Below are 26,142 nucleotides of genomic sequence, written 5' to 3' on the forward strand. Positions count from 1 at the left end.
AATTATATACACATTTATTTGTTATTCTGCATATGCTAATAGACGTAATGGGGAACGATGCTCTACAGAAATGTTGACATACATGTACCATAACAAAGTGTTCTGTGGTCACATAATTGTTCGGACTACTACATGCATACAAAGATGTTGTTTTGTACAGAAACAGTCTGTAGCTTAGAATGTGTCTAATGATTATGTTTTCCAAAGCTCAACAGAAAATAACAAATCAAAAAAAAAAAAAAAAAAAAAAAAAATGTGGGAGGCAGAATACATCGAGAAATAAGAAGAAAACAATGCTTTATGCATTTTAGGGAGCAGGGTTCATTAAGCACGCATGAGCCACATGGACAATACCCATTCTCTCAGAGAAAATAAAGACACAACCTTCCTCTCTGCACGGTGTCACAGATGATAATGCCATTGTGAGACAGTGAGACAGAGCACAGTGCATTTACTGTCAGCTCGCAGAATTAATGTAAGTGTCCACACAAACATCATCCCAGGGGAATATAGCTGATCAATCCAAATCTCTTGTTTGGTCTACCCTACCTGTCAAAATGAAGGATTACTTGAGGTTAACACAGAAACATGGTAACAAGAAAACATGGGATGAAGGAAAACATTCAATTGAACGTACAGGTACATAAATAAATGATATCATGTCATTTCCTTCATTAAAAAAAAGACTAATGAATACCCCAAACAAAAACCACCAATGACCACGCTTTTTTTTTCTTTTTTTTTTTTTTTTAACTTCAGAGGGGTAACAAAGAATTTGTTTCCATCAGGGATCAATAACTCCAAGAATAATTCTGAGCTTAATTATGTAGGTCTGGGCATACAGTACACAGACAAAAGGAAATATGGACCACAACTGAGCACTGATGTGATGTTACCATATTGAAGGACTCCATTTCACCTCTCCTCTGTACTCTCATAGCCTTCCCTCATCCTGGTTTTTCTTCAATCCATTGATCACTGTTTCTAAGGGCATGCCATGGGGTTAGAGCCTCTGAAGCTGTAAAGATTGGAGCATTCAATGGCGTCAGCATGGGAAATAATCAGATGTATCGGTTGAGGGATCCCCTCCCGCCTGTCTGTGGTAAGTTAGACACATCACACTCTCCTCTGTCGAATTCTCAGCCTTTAAACTCTATCCGTCCGACTTCTGTCCCTTTGTTTGTGCTGCTTCCTGCCTCACTGAACACTGATGGGGTGGACACTGAATGTGGTACACAGATTACTTCGGAGGAGGGGGAAATATTGCCGCTCCTTGCTCCAGGAGCCAAGACATCAGTGTGGATTTGACAACATCACCTTTCAAAAAGTACAGAAGTTACTAGTTGACATTTAGCTGTTAAAGAAAAACAGAGAATTTTATCCAATTGGAACATCAGAGAGTTATAGAAAACCTGAGAACTCAATAATATTACTTGTATCTATTACATAAAGACCTGATTTCTCCTATAAAATTAGAATTTTCTGTACAGTGCTATATGAACAAAGCAAAATGACTCGCTACCTTCTCATAAACTGCAGTGTTATGAAAAGGCACGCATCATTTCAACCACCACATGGCAGGAAATTGTGGTCGTGCTCCATTTTGGTTTAGAAAAAATAGATCATTCTCAACGTTAATTCACAAAAAACATAAAATCCTTTGTGTGTGGCCATTGAAATTAGATTATCTTAATATCTCCCACAGAAATTTGTCAGATTTTTTAATGCAAATCCAACAGTAATATAAAAGGCCAAAAGTGGTCAATTTGGATGCCTATTTCCACAGATAATCATATTTGAGGTACATTGATATCTGGCATTAAGGTGCTCGAGAGCATATATGCCATATGATATGAAAAAGTATAATTTAAATTCTCATTTGCATTGTTTGTGAGATTCTGGTAGTTGTAATACTGTTTTGCCTCATATTAAAGATATAACGTTTGAAAAATACAAGTAATTTCTGCCTGTACACTTACAAATCCCATAGACAGAAAATAAAGTGCCACATTTCTTGGCCTGCATAGATTTGCAGTATGCTGTATTGCACATTCCACACCTCTCTGTCAGAACATAAAAACATGATAATAATAATACGCAAAAGAAAGAAGAAACAACAAAACCAACAACAGAGAATTCAACCACATACTTCCTCTTGGTACCATTCAGGTTTGTGCGGCTTTCACAAACACAACTCTAGTACACTCAGCCAAGTGTCATGCTGAAATAATAAACAAATATTCCAGCAATAAAATTGGAATCAAAAGGCAACATAAAACAGATATTTTCAGTCAGTGTAAAAACAAAAAGCGAGAAAGAAGACGAGAAAAAAAAAAAAAAAAAATCTCCTTTAGGTTTAAGTTTGACTGAAAATTGTTTTGTTCACAATTAAACACAATAATGACATTCCAAGACACTAAGGATATACATCATCAGCAGGACCGGTTAAACTTGCAGTAGTTTGGAACAAATCTCAACACAGACATCAGGGTGCTGAGGGCTGGACAATGAACACAATGCAGGAAAAAAGAAACATTAAAAAGAGAGAGAAAAAAAACAACTACTGTTATAATACATGTCGTCACGTATGTTACTATGCAGCTGAGATAGTTATAAGCTTGTTACTGTGCTTGATTTGGTCCATTGACCCACAAGGAATATTGTCATTTTTTGTGGCAGTCAATCCCGTTTAAATTGCCAAAATAGATCATTATAGTTGAAAGCATATATGTGTATTGATGATTGGACTACTGTGTTGAATTAATAAATAGTCTTAACTCTGTTTTATGGAATCCCATTTACCTACAGTAGAACTTTTTTCTACAACCAGTCTAGACCTACTTATTTCATATTTTATTCTTACAACTACTTTAAGGTGTATATATTTTTATGTTGGAGAGTAAATAAGGATTATTTCCATGATTTGGATGGAATTAAAAGGCTGAACAGGGAACTACACATCTTGAACCTTGCTCAAACTTCTTGGGCCGCACGATAGATCTATTTTTTTAATCGTGGTAATTCCCTTGATAGTTCCTGTCCTTACTGGTTACTTACGTATTTGGCAACTACATGTATTTAGAGGGATTATGGTGTTTTGTCCTTCTTGCTCACTGTTGTTTATTCCAAAACTGAACATCGGCTCAACTGATAGTTCAACAGTTGTTATGAAAACAAAAAAAACAATAATGTCAACATTACAGTTCCATACACCATTTTCAACGCGAAAAAACATTACAGGGTCGCCATGGGAACACTTTGCACACACAAAAGGTAATGATATGTTTTTTTTATAGGTCGCTACGATGCAACACCCAGCTTTTGGGCTCTCAATTCAACCCCCCCCCCCCCCCAACCCAGCCCCTTTCACATTACAAATATTTGAACCTTCAGAGACTGTATTCCTTTGCCATCCTGTGCATTGTCATTGCCTTTGATGTCCTATTATTTACAGTGGAGTGCTTTCAGCAAACTAAGCACCGTAAAATATCTGTCTTTTTTAAATGCATGCTTTATACAGATACGTCCCTCTGTGCATTTCCTTTGTTTGCTAGAAAAAGGAGACTGTCATTATGTACATTTGGAGGACCAAAATGTCTACACAAGTTGATGAATTCCCTCTGATTTTCAAAGCCTCCTCTTTAAGCCCACTGTTTGTCCCAAAGTCATTCTCAAATCTGCACAAAGCACTGCAGTTTCTTTTTCAGCAATACACAACAACACAAGTAAAAGGGACTTGTCATGCCATGCAAAAATTTCTGTCTCTACAACTGCACCTTTGTCGTTCCTTCCCACACACCAAGCTGAGGTTGCAGTGGGTCTGCAGTCCCCGCATAGCTTCTCTCACAGTCACATGCTAGTTTCTAAGGTCGGGGAGAGGCTGCCTTCCCCAGGTATCAGGTGGATATCTGTTGTAAACACGTGGTTCTCCACTTTATGTCCACTTTGGTTGCTGTCAGCCTTGACATCCTCACCCACACCAACCACACCTTGGGTGCAATTTTGTGCTGCTGTTTTGGGTGACAATGGTGCAATCGCTGCGCCTGCAACCTCCACCAGATGCTTCTCGTCATGGTTCTCAGAGGCCGGATCATCATCACCAGGTGGGGTGTCCACAATCAGCCTCTTAGGGGACAATGGACAGGTCTCCTCTTCAGAAATTGGGAACAGCTCCTCCGCCATTGGAATAAGGGGTGACGTCTCCCCCTCTGGCGATTCGTCTTCCAGGATGCTGGAGCTGATGTCTCCAGGAGAGGTAGTGCTGGGTGGTGTAAGCGGGCCTTCAGCAGAGGTTTTGTTGAAGTTCACCTTCAACCCTTTAATTTTCAGAGGATTATTCCCTCTTGGAGAGCTCTGGATGTTCTCCACAGCCCTGTTGATGCTCTCCCCTTCCTCTATTTGAAGCTCTGAGCCGTCTCCAGAATTGACAGATTCATAGAGGCCATCCTTGTGTATAGCGCTTGGAGAGCTGTGTTCATCAATGGTCCTCAGTAGGTTAAGATCCAAAGCAGATGGTGCCTTGTGGTGTCTGCTTTGACCAGGCCCAGCTTCTGCCTCACCTGAGTCTGAGCTTTTTCTCCTTCGGTTTGCAGAGCAGCTTGCAAAGTTATCTGGCAGGGAGGGTTGTACCTCCTTCATCTCTAGTTCTACTTCTTCCTTTAATGTAAATTCAGAGCTGTGAGATTTCTTGGGTGAACCAGGGGCAGTCATTGTTGTGCTCAGAGTGCTCATGGAGCTTGTAGTATTGAGGTTGGTGAAAGACTGTGATCTGGTCATTTGGTTGTACATCTCTTCCAGTTTTTGAGCATTAAGGTGCTGTGGGGTCCTATTTGTCTGCTGGGGACTTCCAGTGGTGTTGATGGTTATTCGTTGAGGGGAGCTTTGCAGCAGGGACTCTGGGTTTCTTTTATCTGGGGATTTCAGGTTACTCTCTGAGGAGTGCCTGACTGAGCTATCCCAGCCGCTTGGCGATAGGTGGTTGTCAATGGAGGTTTTGTCCTCTCCTTTCTCTACCACCACATTCATCAGATCCATACTGCGGGCAAAGGCATCTTTTAAGTTCATTGACACAATGCTGCCATTTCTCTTGGCTCTCTCAAGTGCTTCTCTTCTCTTGATGGCCTTCTCTTGCCTCTTCTGTTCTTTGTAGAACTCAGAGAAGTTGTTAACAATAATAGGGATAGGAAGGGCGATTACCAACACCCCTGCAATGCAGCAGAGACCACCCACAATTTTTCCAAGTAAAGTTTGTGGGTAAATGTCCCCATAGCCCACTGTTGTCATTGTAATGGTTGCCCACCAGAATGAGGCAGGGATACTGGTAAATTTGGTGGCATCTTCATCTTTCTCAGCAAAGAAGACCAAGCTGGAAAATATCATAATACCCATGGCAAGAAATAAAATGAGCAGCCCCAGTTCATTGTAGCTCCTTCTCAAAGTAAACCCTAGAGACTGGAGGCCTGTGGAGTGCCTGGCCAACTTCAGGATCCTCAATATTCTCATGATCCTGAATATCTGCACCACACGGCGTACATTTTGGAACTGTAGTACACTTTTGTTGGACTCAGTTAAGAAGATGGTGACATAGTAGGGCAGAATAGCCAACAAGTCAATGACATTCAGTGGGCCTTTGAAGAACTTCCACTTATTAGGAGAGGAGAGGAAGCGAAGGAGGTACTCCATGGTGAACCAGGCGATACACACAGCCTCTACATGGGCCAGCTGGGGGTTGTCGTTGGCTTGGCCAAACTCATCTGTTTCCTGGAGCTCTGGTAAGGTGTTGAGAGACAGAGCGATGGTGGAAAGGACAATAAACAGGATCGAGATGATGGCTAGAATCTAGAAAGAAAGCACAAAAAAAAAAAGTTAGCTTTTTTACCAGAAAGTTACTGTTTGTGTGAAAGAACTATCATTGTCATGCTATGACTGATACTTCATAAAATCTCAGTTGTTTGTCATAGATATAAAAATACACTTTGAAACTTTGATTACATTTTTTAAATGACTGAAATTAATTTAGTATAATTGAAATTAATCTCTTGAAGTCTGTAATGTAACTGTAATGAATGCAGCATTAAAAACAGATCAGTAAAGTGTGTGTGTGTGTGTGTGTGTGTGTGTGTGTGTGTGCGTGCGTGCGCGCGTGCGTGCGTGCGTGTGTGCGTGCGTGCGTGAGTGATCCATTCATAATACATAAAAGGATAACAGGGTTTTGGCTCCACCTGTTGGCAATAGTCTATACCTACCGCTATCTGTCTTGAAATATAAATGCTTTAATCAAGTACAGTACCTTTTTGAAAACTTCTATTCAATCTTTAAGGAATGTACAATATAAATGAAATGTTTGGATATCGTTTACTCTTTTGGGCAGTAAGGGAATCGCTAAGAACATCCTGCACAATCTTATGAGGTCAGTGCAGACCTGCACTGCAGAAGATGCTGTGTTTCATCTGCAGATATTTACCTTGGATGGGAGTCATAGACCTTAATAGATGAAATCTGGCTTTATATGTTCTGACACAGGTTTGGTCTTTTTAAAAATACTGTGTGAGCATTGAAGGTAAGTAGAATTGCCTGTATGACAGTGATGTTATATGTGATAAGTGTGATGAATGAGTGTTGCTTGTTGGTCTCGAGTGAGCAGTATCACTTGTTCTTCTATAGTACCTGTACACATTTTATCTAAGCCTCTGCCTCACCCCAGAGCCAGACATATAGCTCATAACAATGCTGCTTGGATTCATTTGAACCCACACAGGTGAAAAGTATCTGTCCTACACTATAGTGTCACAGCACAATTTCAACAATCAACTGATATCAAGTTCATTAAAAAATGTGCATTCTTTTGTGTTAAGTCCTCTATGACCTTAGCGATACACAACCTATTAAAATCTAATGAACAGAGATTGAAGACTCACAGTCAAGATAGGAAAACGAGGCCCACTGAATACTAATCAAAAACTGCATTAAGTTGCAGAAGGCACTTATAATCTTACAGAGATTTACACAGTGCAGTTTGGAGACAGTCACTTCACCTCGTGTGTACTTCCCTAATTTAGCAAATGTCCCGTAGCAGACGAAAACATGCAGGGACAGAGCTTAATGCAGGGTTCAGGGTTTAGCCCATTATGTGAACTATGCATAAGCCTGATAACAATAGTGGCTATAGGCTCATAACACAGCTTTAATTCCTTCCATTTGGTGAGGAAAAAAAAGGATAAAGACGGAGCACAAAGTGAGACAAGAGGGTTTCATGGCTCTGAAGAGGAGGTGTTATCACTAAATTAACGCTGGTGCTGATTAGGTTAAACCTATTAGAAGCTAAGTGAGGCAATATGGGCAGGAAGACACAGTAAGGACACAGATTTCTTCCATTCCCTTGAACTTTTTGGCAAGCTCATTTGAAGCTCAGCACCTGCTGCCAAGGCACTCAACCGGAAGACCTTTGCTTTGTCTACCTGTTGATGAACGCTTTGGCACCAAGGGTAGATTAGAATATGAGCTAATGATTTTGCTTAGATTATAGGCTTATTAATGTTTACTGACACAGCTGATTTTTTTGGATATAGTATGAAGATGAGTATGGCTTACTGCATGGAAACACATGCAAAAGGTCACTTGTTCTTGGAAGTAAATGGTTCTTTATTTAGTTCCACAGTAAGTACGTCAGAGGAGACAGTTAATCTGTACTGTTCCCCACTTTAGACCAAGCGAACCCTTAAAAAACGCACTCTGAACAGCTGAACGAATAGACTGCATGCAGACGGAGAGAAAAAGTGATTAATGTTTTCACTGACCCACACCGATGTGATCTCACCTTCCTATACACCTAAGCACCCCCTGCTTCTGGACACCAGCAAATGGCATTTTAGCATGAGGATGAGCAATCCCAAGGTGGCTTGCATTAACCTACTGTAATTGAGTGGGAGTTGTTAAGAAGATCAATTACTTTGACTCAGTCGTCTTTGGCCGTGATTTGCATGTGCGGTGGAATTAAATATAGCACCAAATGCCGTGAGTGGTGGATTAAAGACGGAAACACGCAGTCAGGCCTGCTGACCTAGAAGTGACCCAGTGGAGGAATCTATCAGAGACAGGAAAGGAAACGGGGAATTCCATTCAACCGTACACCTTCAAATATCTTAAGAGGAATGCAAATAGCTAAAACGACCAGAATTCAAATCTTATAAGTACCTTGATCATGTTAGTAAGATTATCAATGCTACCTACCCACAAAGCTGCCATCATACTGCATGAATTTTCCCCAATCAAAGTGGAAGGGTAAAGTCTTCAGATGATTAGGCGAGATATTTGCTTTTTAGTGTCTGATGCTACCCTGGCTCTTTAACTTTCCCTGCGCCAGTTCAACCGCAGTGACTGTGGAAAAACTGTATCGCTTCAAGACTTCCAATGAGATGGAAGACAGATGGTAAGAGACAGAGAGAGAGAGAGAGAGAGACAGAAAAGGAGAGAGAATTACTGCATGTCACATGACTTTTATTTTTATACAATCCTCTTGAGAATTTCCCTGGATTCTTTGGTCTTTACTCCTGAGCATGTTACAAAACACATCTTTAAAAATAAATCTCTCGATGAATGTCATCACAAAAACAAAAACCAGCTGGCTCAGTTCCTCGAGGGACAGCTTGAAATGTGGCGCCAGCAACAGTGTAGGTAGCATTTTGGAATATTTCCTTTGTATCGTGGGAATGACTGTGCTGTAGCCGCCAGAATCTGAATCCCACAGCTCCTTTAAGGTAGCATTAGATCCTCTGAGAGGCACAAATAGGAAGTGAGAAGTAGATACAGATGAGTTAAGAGCCCTCTATAGCCTCTCTTTGAGCCACTCTTTTCTATCATCTGCCACCTGTCATCTCAACCACTACTCTTGAAGTTGTACAAATCCCCTTCCTCCATCCACTTCTAGTTCCCACAGGAAACAGTCAATAGGCTCACTAACTCCTCTATAAATGCCTTGTCATCAGCGACAGCCCTGTGGTCGCACAGATACACCTTACTTCACTTACTCTCCCTGCATTCCCATCAGTCCTTAGCTTATGGGAGCAGAGATGCTGTTGGGAAGAAAAATATCCCACAGCACACCGGTGGTCCATTTGCCAGCTTGTGGGAGGCTATCGATTGTGTACACATCACATTATGGACACTGAGCCTGGCCCAGCGAGTCCCTATTGATCTCCTTGCTCGGAGCTCTTATGGACCATGATCCACCTCTGAGACCCTCCCCCCACGCTCCTTACCCCTTCCTGATGCCATTAATTTGCGCTGGACAAATTGAGCCATTCCTCAGGTATGATAATTTTTTGCTGTGGAATCAATTCAGGCGATTATGGCTATGGTAATGGGAATTGATCCCAGGACTCGTGTGCTATTTCATCTTCTGAGACTGTATCTCTTCAAATGTGACGACCCTGTCAAAGCATACAGGAGCGCTGGGTGTCACATGGCTTAACAACCTTGAGCCCCAGTCTCTTGATTAATTATGTTTAGCACTTAGTTTATATGTACTAGAGTGCGATTTCACTGCATTATTCAGACCAGTGGCTTCATATGCCTGAAATAGGTTTAAGGAGAATTTTAATGTTGAGGTTTGACTCCCAAATGTGCCCAAATTCCGTTAGAGAGCTATTACCAGCTATTAATGATGGCACTGAGCAAATATAGCATTGTTAAAGAACCTGGCACACATACTTAAAGAGAGATTTATCAGGCGCAGATAGTGAGAGTATGACTTGAATGGATGCACCCTTAGAGGGACACAACATTAATCAACAAAAGCGGAGAGACATATTCCTACCCACTATGAAGATTCAGCTTTTTAAGTGCCTTTTTTATGGCTGGTTTCCAAAGAGAGAAAAAGCAAAGGGTGGCTGTCAAACATGGTGGCCGTCCACTGTTTAGTCCCACAGCTCCTCCAAGGTTCAGAGAGGTTTGGAGACACGCCACGGACATTATGATTTGGGCAAAACAGAACCAAATTCCTCGAAACTGGCACAATTGTGTGCAACAGAAATATGTCCCAAACTTTTCTTTTATTTTAACAACTTTGCAACAAAATTAGATAACAGTAACCACTCCAGTGTCCATCTGGCTATCTATTTTCAGCAGCTCCAGTGGGAGTTTGGTGCATCATAATGAAGGCTTGTTATTTCAAGGAAAACTTTTAAGCTCTTCATTAATCTTGGACAGCTTTTAGTGCAGTCATAATTGCAGTGGATATGACCCATTTCTCTTGGTAAAAGGAGGCATCATATTGTGTCACTATTAATGTCATTCGTCATCAATCAGACGGACTATGTTAGTTGTCTCTCTGTGGTTGGCATGATGTTATTAAAGTCACAATTTCCGGGGTGGACCTCACTCTAACAACGAGAACGCGTAACTAACTTTTCTGTTGTTTTGGTTAGGCAAAAATCCTTCACAGAAATGTTTCTTACTTTTAAATTCTCCTTGCTGGAGGCAACAACAGGCAACATGAGGGTTTCAAACAACATTGTAATCTGAAGATGTGAGGTTCCCTCTGCAGCACAAAAAACTGGTTGAGTGGGCTGACAGTTTATAGCGAAATCAATAACGGGATCTCATCAGTTTGAAGGTAGTCCGCACCCTTTGCTTCCAGTGTGCTTGTTTTTATACTACAAAGTTATGAGAGAAAATAGAGGAAGAAACAACAGATAAAGGAATACAATTTCAACTTCTACATTATTGATGAATGCCCCTCTCCCATCCACCACCATCCATCCCTTCTTTCCACTGTTCCTACTGCTGGAGTGTATTGCCTTTGTGGCTACTGTATTTTGTTTCCTTTGATGTCCTTGCCAAACCAACATATTGTCTGTGGCTTTTTCACTCCCCCAACCCAATAGCCCCATTTACTTCTTTCAAGATTTTATTCATATTCAAGTGATATTTGTTTGTGTGTAACTTTATTTTCAAAGAATCAGGGAGGAAAGTGGGCTATCATCAAATATTTATAGTGTGTTTGTCCGTCAGAGTCGCACAAACACGCCTGCACAGAGAAGGGATACTGCAGTGTGTGTCAGCATATGGCGCTCAATTACAGCACAGATAGTTCAGCTTAAGTGATGCTACAAATGTAATACCCATAATGTTACATTTTAGCAAACCCCTTTGTACCTTTTGGCATTTTGTCAAAAGACAAGCTTCTTGCATCCCATTAAGACTGCTGCTAATTCATTCCAAAAAAAAAAAAAAACATTGGGAGAGAGATGTGCCAGAGTATGAATCCCTAAGAGGGCTTGGAGTTGGCAAACAGCACAGTGTGAGTCTTCTTTGTGATGCTGTGGCAAACTAGATGTTTGTTGTTATCGGGGGAGGAATGATATTCTCATAATTATTACATTTTCAAAAATAATAGCCAAAAGGGACTAAAGTAAACTTGAAAGTTCAGTAAAATGAATGCAGTGTGCTGTCGGTTCAGTTTCGGCTCCTGTTACAACAAACTGAAAGTTTAAAAGTCCAGCTACAAGAAAAAGTTTTCAACCACCTTCAATCTGTTCCTTCCCTTTCCAGGGATCAATCAATCAATCTTTATTTGTATAGCGCCAATTCACAACAAATGTTATCTCAGGACACTTTACAAAAGAGCAGGTAAGAGACCTTACTCATTGTTCTAATATGTTAGAAACACCCAACACTAATCCATCATGAGCACTAAGCAACATTTAGCAAAATTACAGTGGCTGGGATGAATGAGCAGACAAGAGTTAACAAACATATACTCATTTAGGGTTGACAATGTTCAATTTCCTACCGTTGAAATGAAAACTGCACCAAGTGTTTTATTTTTAGCTGGATTCAGTCAGAAATGAGCTGAGGCTTACCCAACGAGACTGCTGAGAGCTGACTTTTAAATGTTTCTTATTCACTTTAGGTCAAGAAACCTGTTAAAACACATGACATGTCATGATGCTGAAAGGAGCTAAAGCTAGACACCGAATAGGCAAAAAAGCCTTTACTCTTGACATTACCCCTTGTTACATTAACATCTTGGTTCCCACACAGTGAATGTCTAATCTTCCTAAAAATGGATTTCACTAATTACTGTAATCTCCAAAAAGGGCTCATTGCTTTGATCTCTGTGTCCTGTGTTCACTATCATTATAAGAGACTGGGAAGAGCTTTTGTGGGGGAGATTGTCATTTCAAACACAGAATGGTGTCGACACTGATGTCCATGTCAGGATTTAAAAGAAATCATTCCTGCCTAAATTAAATTGTACATATTGATCCATTGAAAAATTCATAGCCTATTTGACTTGGGAAAAAAAACACATATAAACAAAAACCCAAGTTTTCTTAGTTCTTAATTTGAATGAACTGACCAAACATAGTTCTTAGAATTATAGATAGACACAGTGAAGACAGCTTGAGATTTATTTATGTGTATATAGTGTGATAGGCTGACATATTATTATTACCTGAAAAATCGATTAAAGCAAATAAGCCTAGAGTTTTTGGTATTCCTATTATAATTAAAGTTCCTGTGAGAATCTTTCAGGTGACCCCTGCGGACCCCTGATCTTTTCCTGTACATGAGTAACACTGTGTCCTAACAGCACACAAGTGTTATATATCGCGCTGCATCGCACATGATCTTTGCTCTGTGAATTTCAGTGTCCCCTTGCAAACAACCTGACATCCAGTGGTTTTGCATTGAATGTGGACAAACGGATTGGTGGTGTTTTGTATTTAGGAGCTGTTGACTCAAATCACAACACTCGTCAATAACCTGCTCGCGGTGAGCCGGGGAAAAAAAAGTTTTTTTTTTTTTCTCTGGTGTTGTTGACAAAATTCAAAAAGCCCAACATTCCAATCATGGATGTGAACACTATTTATGCACAGTTATCTCCCCTTTGTACAACACGCTAACAAGCTCTGATGAGTGAGAAAAGCAGGTGTCAGTGCCTTGCACAGCCCCCTCCTTCCTCGTTCTTCGTCGGTCTACGCGAGCAACAGAGAGGAAAATAGAAACGGGATGGTAAAGATGGCGCTCCAATAGGAGACAATAGAATCAGGCTGATTTTGTTGCTGACGCTCCCTCACATCGCAGGCTGTAAATAGTGTTTTGTCAAAACAAATAATCATCCTTCTATATTTTAAATTTCCAACATTCAACTCAATGTTGTTATTTATTTGGTGTGGAAATATTTGAAATAGGCTGTTTTTGCAGCATTCTGTCAATTGCCTTGTCTGACCCCTGCCCCATGACATGGTGGCTTTTAAAGTCATATATAGGTATCATTAGTCTGTTTCATAACAAGTTACAAACTCCTCACAGAAGCTTTAAATAATAATAATTTCTCCTCAGGTTTTTTTTTTGATTTGGTAAGAATAAACTAAGGACATAAACTTGTGGGTATTTATGATTCTAAGGAAAAACATACAGTGGGAATATGCTATATTAATTAGGAGAAAATTACGTTTTTTTTAAGCTTCTCAACTTTACTTTATATATTAATCAGGAATTTGGAGGGTAAATAATGGTGAAGTGACAGTTATCAATGCTGACCTGTGTAGCTTTTAGGCTAAAAATAAGCAGCAACACAGCACAAAAGTACTCAGGTAAACGTTCAAACATTGATGAGCAAACTGCTACACAATAAAACAGACACACTCGCAGCAACTAAACTTCACGACACAGACTAGCGAGGCCGTTTCTGGACTCAACCTTGAGAGAAAATCTGCATCTGTCCTTTTCAATCAAGTGTATTGATGAGTTTATTTAAAGCTCTGATGGGATCCTTGAGCCAATCCGCTGACTGAAATAGATACTTAATGCTTTGTCCGTCCTATCCTGTATCCTGTAACATAGCACTATCTCTCTGATATCACATTTCTACACCCACTATGATCTCCAGGAGATATGATTGCAGTTTGACAGAACTTTATCTGTGTATTAGTAAAATATTACCCACATAGCGCTGATGCTATTTCCGTGTACGGCTCAGCAGTTTTCTGAATAAAGCCCAGGATTTATAAGTAGCTCCTGCTGAGAGCAAGCCTCCAAGGAAGGGCAGCGAGGAAAGTCATGCCCACTGCGCTACCAAGAATTTAATGCAAAGAACAAACTGAGATTTAAAACGACGTCCTGATAAGTTTGAGTAAGATCATCACTTTTAGCTCTTTAAACTTTTGGCAAACTTCTAATCGCTGCGATCTTAGTCGCTCTCTTTATCAAACTCTCCGGTTCCCTCTGTAATCTTTCCATCGCTATTGCCCTCTTGGCCACCTTGCAGCCAATTATTGCCCCTGACTTTCACACCAAATGTCGGGGGAGAGCCCCAACAACCCCAGAGAGGGAGCATTTGCAGTCACAGGCAGGTCTGGTGATGCATGGGAGAACGGACCGAACTAAACAGTGAGGCGAAGCTGTGTGTCCCTTTACACCGACAAAATTACAACGATATGGAAGCAAAATTCATTTAGGAAATAGAGGTCATTAATAACAAGTTTAAAACCCGCAGTAATAAACAAAAGATACTACTCCTAGCGGGAGAAAATCCAATAAAACTAATTTTCTTGCTGTAAAATATGTAAGAACTCGCTGTGAGCTATGAGACAGGCAGAGCTGATGGTTCGCTTATTCCGATGCCTTTGTGCTACTGCTGCTGTGCGACTGCTTCGCTAATGCCTCACCATGACAATAAATCTCCGTGATGATGATTAAGATTTCTATATATTTATTTATATAAGAAAGAAACCGATTCAGACAATGTCCTTCTTTCATGTCCTTTGTGCAAGGAGAGACGGGGGTGGAAATGTGTGCATGGGTATATGTTTGTGCGCGTGCACTGCATGCTGCTGGTGGTGTGCGCATTTCTGGAGTGAACAAGCCTTCGGCCCCTTATGTCGTGACAACATTATTAACCTATATGCCCCCCCCCCCCCCCCCCCCCCCCTCCTCAGGGGAGAGACAGGCAGCAGGCAGACCTCGACGTACAGCCAGTACCCTCCACAACCCTCACCGCCACACGTGCTCACACGCAGATGAACATTTATGAGCACTTGAGGCCTGTTTCAGTATGCATAATTATGTACAAATAACACATAAACACATGCTCATTATGCTATATTCCATGTGCAAAGATGGAGCTTATATCAAGAAACAAAAGCTGCAAAATCAAACACAACCAACTTTTTTTGTTTTGTTTTGAGAATTCTTCAGCAATCAGTGTCTCCATGTGCGAGACAAAGAGCCAGATAGGGCTAAGTATAATTACTGCTAAGTGTGCTAGCCCCTGCGCCTAGGCTGCAATATCCAAGTTAATCACCCAACGAAGGCCCCATAATCAACACTTCCTCTAGGCACAGGCCAGAGGAAATAAGAAGAAACAAACACGCACCCCGGACACTGTAAATATTCATGATACACCGAAAGCTGAAAATAGCTCACTAGGCGCTTGGCTGCCTCACAGCTCGCCTGTACGTATGTAGATAACGGCACGGGTAAGATCTTTTACAAGCTTCCTGCTCCCCTCCAGCACCGAGTCCCCAGATAACATCATGCAATAGAGCTCAGAGGCTGATGGTGGATGGGAAAGGTGTGGTAGCAGTGGTGCTGAGGCATAAATATGTGTGCGTGTGTGTGTAGCTTTCCAGAAATATTTACACAATAAGAATTACTCTCCTGTCACCTTTTCCGGCCTGTTTTTGCTTGACAGATAAAGACTGGGAGAACCTCAGTGGAAAAACTCTTCTCTACACCTCCCCCACACGTGAATGTGTGTGCACACACACACACACACAGAAACACACTTAAACATGCAATGCAGATGCTCGAAGAAATCCTCTAACCCCACGTCCACCACCTCTTGTTTTCTCAAAATCGTTTTTCTCTCTTTCCAAAACACACACTGTCACATTCAGCTGCACTCAGCAGGCACCTCTAGCTCTCGGCATTACACCCTCACATGAAAAAAAGAGAATTCCCCACTCTCTCCCTTCTCACTCTCTCTCCTCCTCCTCCTCCTCCTCCTCTCCTCTCGTACCTCGATCTGTTATCCTCAATGACTGCGCGTCACCTTGCTGTCTGAGTCAAACTCTGTAACCATGGCGATGTCTCTTCCAGCACTACTAGCGCAAGTGGAGCAGCGAGCCGCTTTATGACTTAAACATTGTTTTTTTTCTGTGATGCCGAGTCTTTGCCGTTCTGCTGAGTGATCTGCAGAAGGGCCTTTGAGTGGCGGGATGACGGGAGACGTATTTCAGGGTAAAAGAGAGGTTCCTTAGCATACTTGAAGAAGGAGCGGTGTCGGCTTCAATGGATGCTTCATCATGGATTCTGACTACATAAGATTATGTGTACGCATTTGGTAGAAACTTTAGCTTAAAGTGACTTTAAGTTTGATCGGTGGGAACATTAAGAGAACATCTTAAGAGTTCCACACTGATCTTTAAATGACCTCAGGTACTTTAGAGGGGTTACTGTGTGGTTAGTGAGAGTGACTGCTCCCACAAGAGGGAGCTCCACCTTCTTCCAAAGCTTAACTTAACTCAAGAAAACTTCATTTACCGACCTTGTGATTAGATTTATTCCTCTTTTCTTTTTTTCTTTTTTTTTTTTTTTACAAAGGGGCAACTCGGAGCAGGAGAGAAAACTCAGACTTTTGATGCACAAAGGCGGGGTTGTGATATTCCCTTGGCTGTGGCCTGTATGCATCATACAGAGAATGAAAAATACACCCTCTCTGTCTCCTTCACTGTCTCTCAGATGGGACTGCAGTGGTCACTGAGGAGTCAGCTAATACCAATCGAGTATAAAGATAAAAGAATAACCCTGAGTGGTACTCCCCTTTCATTTATATTCCCCATGACTTCAGAATCCAGCATCCACCCTCACACCATCACTCCATACGAGGACTGCCTGGCTACTGGCCTCAGAAGTGCACACTGTGTCAATCTCAATTGTACCTCTCACAAAGTGTCTTTCAAGTTATGTGCTGCCGTTGCAAAATTCTAAATCGTGGCTTTGCTGATTTATTGTTATTCAGCTTCACTTCCAAGGACAGACCCATGCCTCCATCACTGTCCCGTCTTTAACACCTCCTCCGCCGACAGGCACGCTCACACTTTTCCCCCCCTGCATCTTTTTCTGTTTTTCCTCAGGGGAAACTGGGGGGGGGGGGGGTAAATATGTTAACGAAACTCTGTTTACCGCCAGAAAACACACAAAGCTGACAACATGCTTTCCTCTCTAATAAGATTCACGCTGAGGATGTTTGCATGAATATATTCATGAGTGACACGGGAGGAGAAACAAGACGGACACAAAGAGCAGCCAACTAAGTGAATAAGTAAATTAAGAGTCTAGGAACAGACAGGACGACCAACAAACAAATAGCTGACCAAAGAGAAAAACTAATTAGAAGCTACAAAAAGACATAAAACCCCCTATTTTTAATGAAACTGTCGCCCTGCTTCGTGGTTATTGATATTTCAGAGCCTCCTTTTGACCGTAGGTTCTTTTTTTATACTCATTTATGTTTCAGTCCTCTTCTCCCCAATTACCAAACTACACCTTGACATCGTCGTCTACTCCTGGGAGAAGAGGCGAGCTTAGCCGGCAGGGTGTCAAAAACAATATTTACTTTCTCTCCCTCCCTTCTTTCTTCTAGTCTTGTTTTTTTATTCATTTATTATTTTTTGTTATGCCGTCATTCATTTAAGTCCTGCCTAGATTATTCCTGATTATTTTGCAACCGTCTTTACTCTCCTCCAACAACATGTTTTGTATGTTTTCTAGAGCAACTTGTGAGTGGAATCACGACTCCAATGTGTTAAAAAGATGACGTCGTCACAGGAGAAATCAGAAGAAACGTTGTTTTTCTGTTTCTTTCGTCTGTGCAGCTATTTGAAACCTTTACGTCCTCACACCATCGTGCAAACACACGCTGCAGTTTTAATAAAGCGGCCGATCAACTGAGTGATTTCAGCAGTTATCCTAGCCGGGGCAGCCCCTTAAACGCAGAGCAACACATGCTGCTCTCTCCCCTTGCAATGTGCCATGATGTTTTACTCCGGTAATGACTCACGCTGGATCAGACTCAGTGGTCGTCAGCAACAAAAGAACAGCCAACAGACCGCAATAGAAATGTGACTTTAGGTAAAAAAAAACAAAAAACAGTGGGTATGAATGACTGAGCAATTGAGCTGAGTGCTGCTTCATGGTGGAGGCAAGCAGGGAGCGCTGATAAGGGAGCTGTAATAACAGGCAGAATTTCACAGGCTTTGTTCCACCGCAAATGAGAGTGATGATCACTCGGCTTGGGAACGCCACTGGGTGACTGTTTCCATGGTGTTAGAATGAGGTGTGTGTGTGTGTGTGTGTGTGTGTGTGTGTGTTTGTGTTTGAACGTGTGTGTGTGTGTGTGTGTGTGTGTTTGTATCTGAGTGGGTGGTGGTATTGTGTATAGGTCGAGGGGGAGGCAAGGGTATTATTGATAGGTTGCCTGTCCTTGAGAAGGCCGGATTGGGACGCCCCCACTCTTCACGGGAGATTTCCTTTAATTAATCCAAATGAGGACACACTCGCAATTCACACAGGCACACATACACACAGATGTGTGATCTTCACCGCAGTTGTCAGGAAAGAGTGTAGTTGTTAGTTTAGCGCTGTGACATTCTTCTTCTGACGATCAAACATGCTATAGTAAGAGTAAAATGGTTTGTAGCTGCCTTTGCTGCTACTGAACTAAGCCTATCAATGCTTTGAGCTCAATGCTAACTCCGTCATGAAAACATGCTCATGTTGAGACTGCCAACATGCTGATGTAGAGCAGGTAAAACGTACATGCTTAACCATCCTAGTTGGGCTTCAGCATTCTTACACACGCTAATTAGCAGTTAACTTCCGGACCTTTTGTCCTGATTGTGCCTGCACTGACAATGTCCGAAATCACTGTGGCAACATCAGGCATGCTTGTTGAATTTGCCCTCCTGCTCTCATCATAAAGGAACCTTTGACAGGAAATTTCTGTGGACCTCCAGCTGACTGGGAATAATTGTTATGATGTAGCTAGCTGCTAGTAAGCTTGTGTTTATTGGTGATACTGTGTGTGTGTGTGTGTGTGTGTGTGTGTGTGTGTGTGTGTGTGTGTGTAAGAGAGTGAGTAAGAGGTGTTTGCTGGTGTGTATGTTGAGCCATGCATGACTCAACAGAAATACACAGTTAGTAGGATCATGATTGATGGTACCAAATTGAATCCAAATGCATCCTGTAATTTCTGTTTTTATTTATTTTGGTTTGTACTAAAAGTGGTTGATCACCTAGAATCAGAATCCAATGAGTGATATGGCTAAAAACCAAATATCCATAAATAACAAGTCTAAAATACACACATTGTTGGAGGCTATCTTCTTGTAAACTGATTCTGATATCTTTACAGTTTCCATTAACACCCTGGACATTGTTGAAGTGTTACCACTTTCATTTCGAGGTGACCATATTATGCTGCCTGTGTCCTTCCCTTGCACTGGCAAACCTTTGAGTATGATGTGACTGAGTCAGTGTGGCGTTACCGCTTACGGCCTTTTAGGATCAGGTAGTCAACGCAGTAGGTCAGAGCAGGTATTGGATTAACAAATCTGTGTGTTGAAGAGGATAAACCCCCACAACATTTCCGCAAACACCACAAGGGTTTCCCTGCAGGTGGGTGGGGGGAGGGGCGTCTGGAAATGAAAAAGCGAGGTGTGCAATCAGATTATTTGTCTATTTCCGCTCATCTGAGGGTAGGAATGAATAACTGCTTACAGCCGTATTTATATCCTTACTAAAGATAGACTTGAAATCCTATTACAATTATCCTGAATCATCCGCAGATTGAATGTAATGAATGCCCCTGTGGATTAGACTCAACCAAAACGGCAGTTCCCTTCAGGAGGCAAAGAAGGAGTAAAAGGAGAGCCATGGGGGTTGCACCAACACAGACAGCGCATTCTGCACACTCAAGATGTTTTCTTTGCACAACATGAGTTAAGTACACTGCTGCACAGTTATTACAGACCAGTATGGGGTTGAACATTTATGAGCAGACTCAGCCCGAGACAAAAAATCACAGCTGAGCGTTTGCTGTTAATAATAAAGTTGTCATGCCCCGCGGCTGAATTGCCAGGACCAATCAGAAAACACTAAAAAATTCACATGTGGGGGGAATGATGCGATGAAGTGAGAAGTGATTCTGGCCGTCACGAAGTAGAACTAATTTAATCCCACATGTTGGCAAGCTTCAAAACCTTTTGAACTCTCAGTGGAGGAAAGTAGAGACCGGGTTAGTCCGAAGATCTCTCAAAAAATAAACAAGAACAAATCAGGAAAAGTTGCAAAGTAGATTATGACTGATAACCGAGCAAATGAGAGCAGTTACTGTATGTGCTTACTTTTTATATACTCATTTTGAGAACCAATACATATTTTGGTGTATTGTTGTAAATGGATAAGTCGTGCAAAACTCACAAACAGCAAAAAAATACAAAAAATTGACCGTATCACTTCTCAAATTTGAGAACTTTCTTTCTTATTGTTAAGTGAATACCTTCATTCATTTGAGTATTTCCAGACATTTAACAACAAAACAACCCAACAACTATCTAATTAATCAGCCAAACTATTGAAAGCAGAAATTAAAGAAAAATATATTTTTAGCTCCAGACCTACAACATGAAATCTCCTTTTTTCACTGCAACACCACAATGCAATACAAATGAAACCATGTCGAAGTAACACTAATTAATGCAGAGCAAATAATCACATGAAAATGCTCATACTGCTGGGAAGACACGGTTAAAGTAACGGGTGGTACACTGTGTTCAAACTCAAATCCAATAAAGAGTGAACAAACAATTAAACCTTCACACACTGACATTGTCTGATACTTAATCCTATTACTGAAAGGACTGCTGTCCTGCATTAGTGGGCTGTGAAGTGGATCCGCCGCAGTGTTGACAAACATGATGTTAACTTAGAGAATAATCTTACAGGGTTGCACTTAATGGGAATAATAGAGAGACAGGAAAGAGACATTACTAAAGTTGGCTGATGGAGATCAAATGAGGAGAACATGCAGCTCTCTTTTTAACTCCCCGGGTCAGGCAAAGGTGAGTGCTACTTTCAGATCTGCAGGCCTTCACAGGATACATTCTTTGCTCCTCTTTTAATCATCTCTTAAATGTACAGTATAGGCCATTCTTTCAAGCCTGTATCACGGCTGGGAGTCTAGATGTTTTGTTTCGTCAAACATTGTCACCAATTTGCCCCTCTATTTTAAAGGGTTGTTACATCTTAAGAGCATAAATCACAACTCAAATCAAATATATATTTTTTTATTATTAATTTTTTTAAAGATTTATTTTGGGCTTTTTGTGCCTTTTATTGGAGAGATAGGACAGTGGACAGAGTCGGAAACCAGGGAGAAAGAGAGGTGGGACTGACATGCTGGAAATGAGCGGCGGGCGGCCCGGATTTGAATCCGGGCCGCCCGCCTGAAGGACCGCAGCCTCCACACATGGGGCGCGCGCACCAACCGCCGTGCCACCACACCCCGATCAAATATTTTGTTGATGACGCTTTAAAATGCTGGGGCTTTCAGTGTCTATTAATCACTCTTTTTACACATACTAATAAAAAGCTAACATTTTTAGAGAATAATCACATTTTGAACAGCCTAATAATCCCCATGTATCACAGAGAGAAAACACTATTAAACAGGGTTATGTGAGATCAAAGGTAAATTACATCTTGATTTAAAAAAAAAAAAAGAGCCAGAAGCATTTATTTTCTGCCTAGCATAAAACCTGTAAAATAGCAACCTTCCCCTGTGACCTAATCTTCCCTTTTTAATCATGAACATCTCTGAAAAAGGTCTTATCTCTAACAACCATATAATGACTTATCCCCAGTAGAAAGTGCTGCAGTCAAAGTGAAAGATATGGTGAACTCTAGAGCTCAACGTCTTCTCTTCTGCAGATGTTTCATATTCATGCCAATAAACAACACTGTTGTTTTTGCAGGATTTGTTTGTTTCCTCTGTAACAGCTACGAGACATGCATAAGAAAATAAACATATTTTTAGACTTTTAATGAAGAAGGCCAGGGCGCTGTGTGAAACCTGTTAGTAATTCTTTTAAATGGAAGATGGAAGAATCTTTGTGCTCTCACAAGTTTCATGAATAAGTTTAAGGAACTTTGCTATGTATAATTTATAACTTTGGTTTTAGTTCAAACCGAGCATGTGAAAAAGCCCAGAATTGTTAGAGTTTCCCGACTTTCAGCCCTGCAGTAATTGGCCTGCTTTTTTGAGCTTGTATTTTTCACGTATCTGCCCCAGCTCAAGAAATCTTAAGAAAGAAAACACTTTTTCAAAACAACACATTGTGGTTTTGCTTTCACTTTCTAACCTGCAGAAAATCAAGGTCACGATAATTGGCTGTGTCTCTTCTGGTGTCACTGATTCCGAGTCTCTTTTTTTACGCTATGTTGCCTCAGCTGTGTAACATCAGGTAAACAATTTATTATAGCAACCCACCGAAACAGCAAGGGAGCTCTTCCTCTTCATAATTTAAGCCGCGGTACAAGATCCTAAGTCCCCTCTGTCTCGCTCTGCTAGTGATGCGCATCGAGCTAACACCTCACAAAGTGATTCGTAGCTGAGCAAACAAAACATTACCACTCTCCACAACACTACCAAGATTGATACGCTGGGGGCAAGTCTGAGGAAACAGCACAGTCTGTCTCACAAAGTACACACACAAAAATTTAATATTGTACAACATAATGAGAGTCAACTTTTGCCCCTGGTTTACATGGTTGATTCACTTTTTTGGGGGTTTGGGGCAAATACCATACCACAATAATTTTCAAATGACTGATGACATCAAATCATTACTGTTTCAGGATGTTTGCTTACAAAAACTCTGACATTATTTTACCATTTTGAAATCAAGGATGTGTGCGATTAGTCGACTAAACAGTTAAACATCGTCACTCTCGCTTGTCGGCAGCAGTTTGAATAATATTTTTATTAATGTTGGCCCACAATGCAAAAAATATTGTCTAAGCTCTAATGCTGCCACCTGACACTAGCCAGGGCTGTAGCACCAATTCCACAATCGGCCTGCTCACCAAACTCTACTGCAAGGATTTAAACCAGCACTTTGGATGGATGGCATCTCCTAGGAGCAACACGGTTTGGCACTGATACTGGAGCAATGCAGATCCACATTCAGCACAGACATGTGGATGTTATCCTGCAAGGAGGACCGAAGGCTGGAGGTACTTGCACTACCAACGTTAGCAACATTTAAAAAAAACAAAACTATTTGGCATCCAATCCAATTTGCAGATATTGTGATCCAACTCAGTCTGAAAAAAATGACTCAGCCACTCATCACGACAAAGTAATGTTTTCTTACCTTTAGACTAATCAACTAGTCTGAATTTAAATGTCTGTTTATTCAACAGGGACATTTGTGGTTAGGAACATCCTTAATTAAAATGTACAAGTAGATTCATCATTAAATGTTTGAATAGGACTAGAAGGTGTGTCTATACTACTTAATGCAGCTCTTACTGGCCCATTTGCAACCGGTACTAATGACCACTATTGGAATCATCTTACTTCCTGTCTTGACCTCCCCTGACTGCTTAGCTTTACTGGCCGAGTTCAAATGCAAAATTTATACGACTGGAGTGGCCCATTGAGGCACATCACACGCTCGGAAAATCCCTGAATCAATTTCAAATATTGATTCTTATTCATTAAGTCCAGTCACAAGCCCTCCCAGTGTGTTTGGGCGTTTTACTCAGAAAATTTTCCATCAGAATTAATGGGGATTGGTTGATGGGGAAATGTGGTTGCAACAACTGGGAGGTTTGAGTTTGTCACAATGGATTTAGGACAGTGGCTTGAAATATAGGGATTACTGATGCTATTATTCAGATCTGTGTAATCTCTGTTTATGATGCATTTTTTCAAAGTAAACATTATTTCTGTGTTTCTCTCTTTTTGCGTCTGATCCGCCTTTCCTCTAGTGAAACACTGGCTGAACTGTGACCTGACACCAGTGTAACACAAATAACATTGACTGCATTTGTAGCTAGTAAAGATGATAGTCCTGCAGGGATACTCCATGCCTGTGTGCGTACGTGTCTTTGGTTTAAAAGCTTTTCTGTCTATCTCAATGATGATGTCATTTCTGGCATCAGTGGTTCCTGCTTGACAAACGGGAACAGTGGATCCAATGGCTGCCAGTTTTTGTGGCTAAATTAGGCTCAGGGACAGATGACCACACTCTGATGTCACTTAGGGTCTAAGAACAGTTGCCACATGAACAACAGTGGCTTTAACCTTGGCACCTGGTTTACATTGCATTCCATCAGTGCATTCTCCACGTAGCTTTCACCTCGCTTTCTCATTCAACTTTTCTGCTACAACCTGGAAGAGACACCTCACTTGCACTCTTTGTATTGTCCCTGATTCACCTGCCCGGTGTCTTCTCTGGCTTGTGTGACTTTGAAAATACAGGGCAACATGGACAACTATAAGACTAATGTTCTGCTCTGAAATCCTGCTTTTATGAAATAGTGTGAAGTAATTTACACATGCTGCAATTCTAACCAATACCACAAAAACTTCCAAAAGTTCAAATTGAATGCAACACACAAAAAACATGATCCAAAGAGTCTATTCCAAGCATCAAGTCTATTTTTCTTTAATTGTATTCATAAAACTACCGTATTATTGTGTTGGGCTGCCAAATCTCTCTGAATGAATCCAGTGATTACTCAGTGTAATAGCTGAATTTTGTCCTTTGACATAACAGTAAATAACTTGGAAAACTCTGAAAACTGTTAGAATACAAACAATGCTGAACTGTTATAAGGGGCAAACTAAATTGTCCCCTTTGAAATTCTTGCCACTGTCTGCCCTTCTTTTGATGTTTCCCTCCCCCATATCTGAAATCAGCCATAAATTGTGAGATGTGGAATCATCAAAAATGGACATTATACCTGGAATAATGAAGGAGGTAACAAGGCCTTTAATTTTAAAAGCAGGGAGTGAATGTTGGTTTTCAATAAGGAAACGAATAAGCCATTTGCTCTGTGTTTTCAGACAGTCCTTTTCTTACACATAATGCTGTTGGCCTGTTTCAAGTCTGAAACAATATTTGTAAAATCACTGGATAATAATGGCAAGTGGAATGTAAGGCAGGCAGGCAGAACCTTGATCCAGCTTAACATCCATATTTTGTTTTTATTCTAGTTATGCTGTGAAAGCCATTTTTCCCCCTCTTAACTTGTCTCTTTGCCTTTCATCCTCCCCCCTTTCCCCTCGACCGAGCTCCTCATTACATCCCAACTCCAGACAGCAGTTGCCTTGCATCCAATTGACACATTATCTCTTGTGACTGCCTTGACGGGATGAAGAAACAACACAGTGTGACAACGTCTTTGTTTTCTCTGACGTCTCTGTTCAGGACAAGAAAAGAGACAAGTTGTGGAAGCCATCTGTGGGAGGATCGGAAGAAATCTTTCCTGACATACGAGTCCCTTAATGACTCTTTGCCGCTACAGTCAGGTTTATCAGGACGAACAAGGCAGATATTAATGATAGTAAGTGGCACCACTCATATGCTGCAATGCGCCGTAGCATGTGGCTTCTGGGGGCTGCTGGGTAAACAAGTAATATTCTTCTCTCTTTTGCCTGTGCGGTGATGTGTGAGACTACGCCTTGAAATGATGGAAGACAGAGAACATAGACCATGTGGATGCCTTCAGGGTGAAGGGGGTTGGGGCATGTTAAGCACTTGAATGCTTACATATTGCATGTGTGTGCAAAAACACACAAATAAGCACGCAAACATGCAACACACACAGAACGCAATAACACTATGAATGTGCTGAAACATTCATTTCTCCTGCCTTATTCTTTTGAATTAGCTAAATTACTCCCTTCCTTGTTCCATATAATGGTCTTGAAGTTAACCCCTAAAGACCTTTCAAGGATCAGACCCTGATTATCAGAGTAAAATGACCACTTAAAGTTGAATATACGACACAGACTGGTGAAGCATTCTTTTTCACAATAATCAATCTCTCTCAATTATTAAT

General features: G+C 41.1%; 1 protein-coding gene across 1 annotated transcript in view; it reads right to left on the bottom strand.

Annotated features, from left to right (window-relative positions):
• The window catches only part of kcnb2b (potassium voltage-gated channel subfamily B member 2b), an 86,178-nt gene continuing 60,036 nt past the window's right edge, over positions 1–26,142 (bottom strand). The window contains exon 3 of the mRNA XM_061064361.1: positions 1–5,838. Coding sequence (XP_060920344.1) covers positions 3,850–5,838 — 1,989 coding nt within the window. The 3' untranslated portion in view covers positions 1–3,849. The remainder of the gene's footprint in view (positions 5,839–26,142) is intronic.

The sequence above is a fragment of the Labrus mixtus genome, chromosome 19, assembly GCF_963584025.1.
Source record: "Labrus mixtus chromosome 19, fLabMix1.1, whole genome shotgun sequence".
NCBI lineage: Eukaryota > Metazoa > Chordata > Actinopteri > Labriformes > Labridae > Labrus > Labrus mixtus.